The sequence below is a fragment of the Myxocyprinus asiaticus genome, chromosome 2 (genome assembly GCF_019703515.2).
Source record: "Myxocyprinus asiaticus isolate MX2 ecotype Aquarium Trade chromosome 2, UBuf_Myxa_2, whole genome shotgun sequence".
In the NCBI taxonomy this organism is placed as follows: domain Eukaryota; kingdom Metazoa; phylum Chordata; class Actinopteri; order Cypriniformes; family Catostomidae; genus Myxocyprinus; species Myxocyprinus asiaticus.
In genome coordinates this window covers 19716290-19727366 of record NC_059345.1, presented here as the reverse complement: position 1 = coordinate 19727366, position 11077 = coordinate 19716290, and the positions used below count along the sequence as shown (strand labels likewise).

Below are 11077 nucleotides of genomic sequence, written 5' to 3'. Positions count from 1 at the left end.
CGGGCTGGTTTGAGTATTTCTGTAACTGCTGATCTCCTGTGATTTTCTCGTACAAGTCTCTAGAGTTTACTCAGAATGGTGCCAAAAACAAAAAAACAATCAGTGAGCGGCAGTTCTGCCGACAGAAATGCCTTGTTGATGAGAGAGGTCAATGGAGAATGGCCAGAATAGTTTGAGTTGACAGAAAGGCTACAGTAACTCGGATAACCACTCTGTACTATTGTAGTGAGCAGAATAGCATCTCAGAACGCACAACACGTCAAACCTTAAGGCGGATGGGCTACAACAGTTGAAGACCACGTCGGGAACTTTTTTAGGACAATAGTGTTCCTAACAAAGTGCTCAGTGAGTGTATATAATTATTTAATCACTATATGTTAAGTCATTGTTATTTGGGCGCCTTTCTTTGCAAATATTAATATACGAATAATTGCGATAAATTTGAATAATCAGTATATCATGTAATTAATTCAATGTCAATAAAAATAATTGATTGACAGCCCATACTGCTTAAGGGTACAAACATTTTACAGAAAACAGAAAAATAGCAGAAGATGTGGAGGGACTTCTGTGGATATCTAGTTTACTTGTTACTTTCTATTTTAATTGATACTATGTGCCTCAGATAAAACTGAATATCTTTTTAGTATCGTTTGATGTCACAAACCTGGCAAACTTTATCAAATCTAGTGATTAGCTCTTCTTCAAAAGCGCTCACTGTATCATCTCGGTACTTTTACAAAAAAACTATTCGATTAAAGATTAAAAAAATCTGTGCCCTTACTCACGGAAGTTCAAAGCCTGTCAATCAGATTAAATCTTACTAGACTGAGAAAGTTCTTTTGTGTGCAATACACATCAGACAGTCAGCTACTGAATTTGTAACAGCACAATGTTCAAGTATGAATGTGTAGGAGTGTATGCATACATGTGCTGAGTTCATGGGATGGAGTTCGTCACCATGAAAGTTGATGATGAGGCCCATGTCTTTGCCAGCCTGAATTTGACATGAGCAGTTCAGATCGAACACACCTTTCTCACAGAATACGTCGATGTTGTCCACGTGCAGTTCACCTGAAGCAATTTCCTTTTTTATTGCAGGCAACTGCACAACTAAGATGTCCTGTGTGGCTTCTTCCATAGTTTTACCTCTGAGTAGACAAAGAAATAGTAAGTAAAAGCATCAGAAAAACAAAGTTAAAAAAAGAAACATTGTTTTCAAACAGTTTTTTCTAGAATATTCCTCCTTTCTGCCATTGGACTAACAAACAGATAGCCCCGTCCCAAACTTACACCATTGGTTCAGCCAATGTTGCTGTTTCGATCCGGTCAGTAGTTTTCAAGGGAATCAAGATAAGAATGGTTTACCTATAGACGTCTCTACATATTAAGCTAGGGTATGAGAAATATTTATATCTGTCTATTAGTATGTACTTTAGGATTGACAAGTGCAACTTTAGGAGTGTAAAGTTTCAATCTATGTTTGTCTTTTTGAATAATCAAAACAGTGCTGTGCAAGGTAAACAAATTCTTAAGTGTATGTACTTGGGTTCTGCATGGGCTCCACAGTATGTTGCTAATATCCCAATAGGTAGTGACTTCCTCGCTGAATGGATCACTCTCAGCATCTTCAGTTCAGTGTCGAGCTCAAGTCCGTATCCATTCTTACACTCCACCAGCGTGGTTCCTGCTCTCAGCATACGCTCCAAATGGCCCTTCAATCCCTCTAACAGATGTTTTGCTGTTGCTGAGTGAGTGACACTGTAAAATGGATCCCGCCCTCTGCTTCATGCACCTCCATATATGTGGCACAAGCCAGCTACACACACATTAGGGCACAGTGTGAGTTCTGGGTTATGTGTGCTAGAAAGTTGTTCATACTATGTAAAATGCCCTGACAAGTAGATCAATTAAATGAGAGTGAAACCTTCATTGCAAACTCATGCACTCGGTCTCCAGCCCACACTGGATGTGTATATGCATCAACCAGAGCTGCAAACAACATTAAGATTCTTTGAACTTAACGCTGAAGTGTAATGTCTGCAGCACTATTGCCACCGAATGGAATTGCAAAAATAAACATCGTTTCCCAATAGCTTTCCCAATACGCCCCTCATCTGTCTTTGATCGAAAGAAAACAAAAAAAAAAACAGATAGTCCTGCCCCCAACTCACGCCACTGGTTGAGTCAGTGTTGCTATGTCGTGCTGGACGGGCCGCTCCAAACTAATTTTTATAAGGCCACAGAGACACACTGTTGACAGTTTGAGAAAATTAAATGGCTTACTTATACACTACATTGCCAAAAGTATTCGCTCACCCATCCAAATAATTGAATTCAGGTGTTCCAATCACTTCCATGGCCACAGGTGTATAAAATGAAGCACCTAGGCATGCAGACTGCTTCTACAAACATTTGTGAAAGAATGGGCCGCTCTCAGGAGCTCAGTGAATTCCAGCGTGGTACTGTGATAGGATGCCACCTGTGCAACAAGTCCAGTCGTGAAATTTCCTCGCTACTAAATATTCCACAGTCAACTGTCAGTGGTATTATAACAAAGTGGAAGCGATTGGGAATGACAGCAACTCAGCCACGAAGTGGTAGGCCACGTAAAATGACAGAGCGGGGTCAGCGGATGCTGAGGCGCATAGTGCGCAGAGGTCGCCAACTTTCTGCAGAGTCAATCACTACAGACCTCCAAAGTTCATGTGGCCTTCAGATTAGCTCAAGAACAGTGCGTAGAGAGCTTCATGGAATGGGTTTCCATGGCCGAGCAGCTGCATCCAAGCCATACATCACCAAGTGCAATGCAAAGCGTCGGATGCAGTGGTGTAAAGCATGCCGCCACTGGACTCTAGAGCAGTGGAGACGCGTTCTCTGGAGTGACGAATCACGCTTCTCCATCTGGCAATCTGATGGACGAGTCTGGGTTTGGCGGTTGTCAGGAGAACGGTACTTGTCTGACTGCATTGTGCCAACTGTGAAGTTTGGTGGAGGGGGTATTATGGTGTGGGGTTGTTTTTCAGGAGCTGGGCTTGGCCCCTTAGTTCCAGTGAAAGGAACTCTGAATGCTTCAGCATACCAAGAGATTTTGGACAATTCCATGCTCCCAACTTTGTGGGAACAGTTTGGGGATGGCCCCTTCCTGTTCCAACATGACTGCGCACCAGTGCACACAGCAAGGTCCATAAAGACATGGATGAGCGAGTTTGGTGTGGAAGAACTTGACTGGCCTGCACAGAGTCCTGACCTCAACCCAATAGAGCACCTTTGGGATGAATTTGAGCGAAGACTGCGAGCCAGGCCTTCTCGTCCAACATCAGTGTCTGACCTCACAAATGCGCTTCTGGAAGAATGGTCAAAAATTCCCATAAACACACTCCTAAACCTTGTGGAAAGCCTTCCCAGAAGAGTTGAAGCTGTTATAGCTGCAAAGGGTGGGCCGACGTCATATTAAACCCTATGGATTAGGAATGGGATGTCACTTAAGTTCATATGCGTCTAAAGGCAGATGAGCGAATACTTTTGGCAATATAGTGTAGTTGTCTCTGCATATTAAACTGGATTAGGAGAAAATATTTTAACAAAGATAAAGCTACACACTTCAGCTTATACAAAAGGATTTGTCAATAGAGAATGGCAGAGTACTTCTTTTGTGTTAGAACTAATGCTTACCTGGGAGAACACACACATGCTGGAAGCATCTAGAACTGGTCCAACTACATTAATAAGTCCATCACTACAAACACAAAAACTTTTCATACATCTTATTCAAAAAGACTGCATTCTGTATTTAAAAAATATACATGCAATACATTTAATCTCAATACCTAAAATACCTACAATTCCTAAATTTTCAAACCATTCATAAATGCTTTAAAACATTTTAATGTGCTTTAAAGACGACAGGGATGGTCACATAATTTATTTAAATTTAGTGGGAAAAATGCCAAGCAACAAGATTACTGGCTAAATGTTTACCAAGCGAAAATAACACCATCACATAACACAGATCTTCTAACAGACCCTGAGAATTCACCAAAGCTTTACTTTAAGTTTGCCATTAAGAGAAATGGAGAGACCCACCATCAGTAATATCGAGAGTGAATCTGACTTACTGTCCAATCACCACACTACCATTTTCAATGACAGCAAGAGTCTGCATCCCATTTTTGGTAAGGTACTTTTCACTATTGTTGCAAACAAAAGACTACTTGCTTTGCATTCTTGACCAAAAGCTTGAAACTACTGGTAGACATTGCGAGAACTAGTTTAAATTTAGAGCAAGTGTTCACAACAAAGCTCAGGGATGAAATAGTGGGTAAATATTTAGCAAAGACAAAAATTGGGTAACTTGGCCAAAGGTCAGTTAAGAGGAAGGGACAATGAGTAGACAAGCTACAGTTGGTCAGTGAGGGACAACTCCAGAATCCATGATTATACTGTTTGGACTAAACAGATTTCTATGTGAATGCAAATTATTTGAAATAATAGTTGCAAAAAATTTTGCAACAAACTTTTACATAATTGTCTTTTTTTTTCTGGAACTCAGTGCATTTCATGCATTTAAGATGTGGCTTTACCTGTGGCTCATGCATCGTATTCCAAATCTACTGAAAACAGGGCCAGTTCTGAGCATGTGGGGGCCCTAAGTGAAATCCTACTTGGAGGCCCCAATCCCCCCCAACTGTAATTGAGCCACAACAGCTGCCTGAGTCTTACAGCTTTTAGTATATTTTAAAATAAAAATTGACCTTGCTCTGCAGGGCCCCAGAGCCAAGCGGCCACTTACATTGTAGCTAGAAACGAATGTGTGATACAGCATATCATATAGTTGTTTTTCAATGAAAATCTTGAAGCCCATTGTGTGTAGCCCTAAAAACATTCTCACATGAATATGCACGCCATTTTTAAGAGATTTTCACTTAAAACAAATTTCAGGTTGTTTCTCACCAATACATTGCATAACATGTAAAAAAATTATACGTCTTCAGAAGACAGAGAATATGATGCACAACTACTTTTGGGTCCTCTAAGCTTTAACATGAGTCATTGTATTGAGTCGACTACCATTGTATTGAAAAGACGAAAAGGGATTTTCATTAAAATACTTCCTTTTGTGTGCCACATAAAAAGTTATATGGGTTTGCAATGACACAAGGATGATTAAAATTATTTAAAAAAATATTTTAAATCAAAATACTTTAGCATACGGCTCTAAAGGAAAAATGCAATAACTACTGCAACACTGAGAGAGAAAAAAAAAAAAGCAAAGCTACTTGGTTTTAATGTGTAATTTGTAGTTTCTGAAACAAAGCATAAATGGGCCAAACCCATGTCACAGGACAGATAACAGAGGTTTTAGAGACTCAACTTTGGTCACAACACAATTTTTACAATACGTTGTTTCTGCATTTTGCCTTTGCACTGCAGTATATTAGGCAAATTTGACCTTTAATATAGAAAAGTCAGACAAGCTTAAAGGAATGACAACAAAAGTATACAAATTGCACAATTTATTAATCATTGTGCCATCAATACCGTTTACAGTGTAAAAAAAAACAAAAAAACAAAAACTAGCAATTTTACAAGAAAAAGACAGCTTCACATAAAACTGAGACGAAATGCAAACTAAGGAATACATCCTCCAATCACAATTAGTCAAAATTTACTTTTCATTCTCTCATCTCTCCATCTTCTTCCTCTTCTTCTACTCCTCTTATGTACAAAACATTATTACACCTAAGGAAAATAAATCATGATGATTAGTATAATACAGAGTATGTATTTGCTGTTAATACAGTCATTTGTACAGTTTCAGTACAAAACCTTACCTGACGAGCACCTCACCAAGGTGACCTGCTAGTGCTCCATCCACATACTCTTCTGTGTTGGCCAGCTAGATACAGCACAGAGACCAAGCTCAATTTAAATTCATTAATTGACAATGATTTTTTGGGTGTTGCCAGTATTACTATATACAGAAATTAAAAGCTGAGCTAAAGGAGCTTTTAACAGGAGATGTAGTCAAAACATACATAATCCCACTACCCAGTTCATTGTATTGTTAGACATATACAGTCAAAAAAAACATCTCATCAACAAACTTGATGCTGTAGACTATTTCAGTTTTTCTAAATCGCTTTGGCTCAATTCTCAAATGAGAATTATTTTTTTCAAAACAATAAGTTCAAATCTCTGAACAATTAGTTTCTTGTTCACACAAGATTTAAATTTCTTATTCATTTAAGCAAATTGCACAAGTCTTGGCACGTTTGCAAAAAAGTAGTGCCTTTCACCAATATATCGGTATCTGCGTATATTTTACCGATATGAAAACTTTTTTTTCAGAACATATAATGTATAAAACAATGCTTTAGAATTGGTGTCATAGCGTAGTTTGTCCAGCAGAGCGCGCTCCGACTCCATTGTTTACAGAGCTGAGCTGAGGGTGGCTCTGCAGACAGGGCGGAGTTCAGCGGTGTCATCACAGTAAGTTGTTAACTAGTTTGTTAAATACATACTGGAAACTTAATAAACAATGACCCCATCATTTTCCCTTTTCAACATAACTAATATAACGTTAACCTTGTCCCTAACAACCATGTCACTCATGTCTGTTTGCCAGCTACAGTTTGTCTATGCAGTCAGTAATGAAGCAGACTGAAAGGTAAACATCAGAGCGTCTTTTTGCAGCTCAGTAGACAACGGTGCGGTGGTGGATTGTGTGTGGTGAGTGTTGATTTCACACTTCGCTGCTGGTGAAACACAATGCTGGAAAGTCAAATAAAGTCCGTCTTTTACTCTCCGTGACAACGAGCTTATAGCTGACTAGCTAATCACGCAGCTACTTTCATTGCTTGTCAGCTGAGTGGAAGCTAATGAGTAAACATGTATTCACCAAACTGTTTTGTTCAGGATTCACAGTTTGGTAACACCTTCAACCGAACAATTCCAGTCATTGCATTTATAAAATGTAATATTTAAAAGTCTGGTTTTCCGCCGTTGAAAGTTTCCCCTGAACTTGTATAGCAGAATATGGTGTAACACAGCTGCCACTGTTTATCTCTTGTCTTGGCAGGTGTAAATGCTTCTTGTTTTACAACCTGCCCCTAACTGACTGGCAGTATTAAAACAGTCAGCATTTGAGTGATACTAAACAGTAATACTGATGTTTTATTTAGCTATTTATTTTAATTTGTTCTTTATTTTAATGGTCAGCATTTGACTGATTAGTATTACTGTTTAGTATCAGTCAAATGCTGACCATTAAAATAAAGAACAAATTAAAATAAATAGCTAAATAAAACATCAGTATTACTGTTTAGTATGTTTATTTAGGTATTCTTTATTTTAATGGTCAGCATTTGACTGATACTAAACAGTAATACTGATGTTTATTTAGCTATTTATTTTATTTGAATTTATTCTTTATTTAAATGGTCAGCAATTGACTGATACTAAACATACAGTACTGATGTTTATTAAGCTATTTATTGTATTTTTATTTATTCTTTATTTTCTCAGTGCTCATTTCTAGAATTTGTTGACAATGTATTATAATAATAATGTCAAATGTTCTTTGATAAAAATATTTGTTAAAGAAAGCAGCCTTCTGAGTTCCTTTGCATAGTCATATCAGTGCAAAATCGGTGAAAAATCCACATAGAAAAGGTCTGTTTTCATTCCAGCTCAAAAATTAAATATATCGGCCACCATATTGGTAATCGGTGAATTTTCCCTCTGGCTCTACAAAAAAGTACAACTTTCTAAAATTTGCACAATAACTAAATGCACATGGCTTGCTGATCAAAACTGATGACTTGATTCTCAGTGAAATTGTCATACTCTTCACAACTTCTTAACATTCTTTTATCGTTCATCACATGTAAAATGATCCATTCAGTTATCAAAATCTGTCAGACATACATGTATATTCCATAAATATCTATGAAATGGAATGTTTGTGATGTCTGCTAAATCTCTGGCCAGACCAACAAGAGCAACAGGATGTCCACCAAGAAGATGGGAACTTGTAGTGTTACGTACTGTAAGGAGGTACATTATTGTGTTTTACAGAACTACTATAGGTTCTCGTTGTGTGTTTTTTTTTTTTTTTTTGCATGGATGTCATTTTGTGGAAATTTTCTGTTCACTAAAATGACTTTACATGTACGAAATGTGTAAAAATGGACATGTATATGTGAATTTTCTGTTTACATGTACCACATTGCTACAAAAATAAATTCTGTATACATACAAATGTGCATATCCTTTTTCTGCATACTACAGTACTGTACAGTATTGACTTTTCCCACTAAACTTTTACCTACTGTTGAAATCGGTATCTAAAAAGCTCAGTGTGATACACAATAGCATTCAGCTAGACAAAACTGACATTCTTGTATAGTACAGTAAACAGGCAGTGTCAACAAAAATGAAATTTGTATATAACAAATATTTCCAGGGTTGACTGCCATGGTGAAAAAACATCTAAACATTTTGACCAGTACGGCTCACACGATGACAAAAAACTTTTCGTTTTGGTGGCATTGGCCAATTTACTGACACAATAACTAGGTTTTGAAGCATGAATTAAATGTTTTGTGTGAGTTACTACATTTTGCAGACATGCAATAAAGTTGTGATGTCCCATAAAACAGTTGTGACAACTGCACTAACAGTTTAGAGAATGTTAAGACTGTTTCAAAAAATGAGCCAAAGCGATTGAGAAAAACTGTAAGCTTGCACTTAATCCAAACCCCATATATAGAACCGTCACTCAGAAAAAGCAAAACGGATGCCATTGAGGACCTGTTTACTATGTCCTAGTGCTGTTGAGCCCCAGATAAACATTAGTACTTTGAGGAAATCAAAAGTATGTGTAATCTAAAACAAAGACCCACATGAAAGTGGTGACCTGTTTTTAATGGTGTAGATCAAAATTTCCAATATAAAGACTGTTATGCATCCACAGATGGTGCATTATATTTAAACACTTGCCTGCATGTTCATGTATCCATCCACTGATACTAGGTACCCCTTGTACTCCATACCCCACTTCAGCTTCACCATCACAGGTTTACCCGTGAGACCGTTCAGAAAGGGCTTGGGGTTCAGTGGCAAACTCTGCAGGAAAACAATAAATTAAGTTCAGATGTGTGCAGATAGTACTTATAAAATTAGTAATACACACACACACACACACACACATATGTTTAAAATGGTCTAAAGCCTGGTGACTGCCTACCTACTCTTACAAAAGAAAGAACTGTGGCGGCACCATAGTACAGTGATGGGGTACAGTGATGGCATCAGATGGTAATACGATGGTACCCCAATATACTTTACAGAATACTATGGTGTTGCGATGAAACACATCCAAATACTGTAGTACCATTTTACTTTTCCGACATTTTTTGTTATTGCAGTCAGTGTTTTATGTGTAGAATATGTGCGTTAGATGTGCAAAGTAAACAAATCGCTTGTTTGTAAGACGCAGGCGTAAAACGGCTGCGACAACGATCAGTCTACGTTAAAGACGCTAGCAAACCAATAACATTACATGCACATTAATGAATGAAAACCACCTCTCCCGCAAACAAAACTCAAACATTAAACACAATGAGTAGGGTTCTGTTGAACGTACCATTTCTGGACTGCTAAAGTAGTATTTAAGAAGAAAAAATTGCGTTTATTCGAATAGCATATGCTACAGCAGCACACTCGCACGCCTTGCCGCCGAAAGAGGAAAGGACTCCGAGCGAACTTTGACCGCACGGCGGGGAGAGAAGAGCGTGTATTACCACAGCGCCACCGATCGTACTGGCATGTAACAGCGCCATCACAATATCTGAAATTAAATGCGTTTGACTTTCCCTCGACTAGCGATCAAAAGAGTTGTTAACGAAATCTCGAGATGCAGTGATTCTAGCTAGGCTTGAAACAAATTAGACTTGTGGCCCTATACCATTGTTATATAACTGCTACATCTGAAAGATCTCATGGCAATATATTGAAATGCGCAATATGCATTAATAACATGAACAATGGTTCATGTTATTAATGCATATTGCGCATTTCAATATATCACTACTTTATGCTTAAAATCATTTAATCTTTTTTTTATTGCTTTATTATATATATATATATATATATATATATATATATATATATATATATATATATATATATATATATATATATATATATTATTTTTTTATTTTTTTATTTTTTTTAAAGAAATTGTTCACTCAAAAATAAAACATTTGGTCATCAACGTTCACATTGCTCTATTCCATACACTGAAAGTGAATGGGAGTGTCAAGCTCTAAAAAATCTAATTTGCGTTCACCGGCATCAAAGATGGGGCATGTAGGAACCACTGACTTTTTATGCCAATGACGGCAGTCCCCATTCACTTTCAATGTATGGAAAACAGCAGCTTGGATATTCTGTTAAAAGTCTGCTAATAGTTGAAAGTAAGTAATTAATGGCAGTAATTTTCATTTTTGGGTAAACTATTCCTTTAAATGTTGTTCATTAGTGTTAAATGAGGTAGGGGAGACCAGGGTTGGTTGTATATTGGGGTTGATTGGTCAGCCATTGTGTTAATTTCTGGGTCATAATGGAGTGCTGTCACACAATTGTGACATCTGAATGTTTGCCCTCTTGTTCCAATCTCATTCAACTTGTTGAGGACAACACAAATACACCCCTTCTGCTAAAAGTGTTATAAAAATGATTTGTTCAAAGATATTTCAAATATGTGTTAATCATGGGAATAGTCACATTTTGATATGAGATTTGAAAGCCTTAAATATAGGCTATAAGCCAGGCATCATCATTCCATATATATATATATATATATATTTGGAATGATGATGCCTGGCTTACATCATTTAAGAAGAGAGTGCAAGTGGGGTTGGTTACTAGATTGGTTTTGGGGTTGGTTGGAAAATCTTTAAAATAAGAATATTTAACAATTAGCTGATGTGAACATCAATGTTTAAAAACACACAGATACACACATACAGAAGAAACATATACAGTATATATTGTAACAGGACTGTAACCA

General features: G+C 37.3%; 1 protein-coding gene across 1 annotated transcript; it reads right to left on the bottom strand.

Annotated features, from left to right (window-relative positions):
• Positions 1 to 5501: 5501 nt before the first annotated feature.
• snrpf (small nuclear ribonucleoprotein polypeptide F) lies at positions 5502 to 9769 on the bottom strand. The gene is made up of 4 exons (XM_051650208.1): positions 9650 to 9769; positions 9004 to 9129; positions 5835 to 5899; positions 5502 to 5742 (listed from the first exon to the last, which is right to left on the bottom strand). Exons 1-4 carry the CDS (start codon positions 9650 to 9652, stop codon positions 5676 to 5678), a joined length of 261 nt encoding a protein of 86 aa, XP_051506168.1. The 5' UTR covers positions 9653 to 9769; the 3' UTR covers positions 5502 to 5675.
• Between the last annotated feature and the right edge of the window lie 1308 nt (positions 9770 to 11077).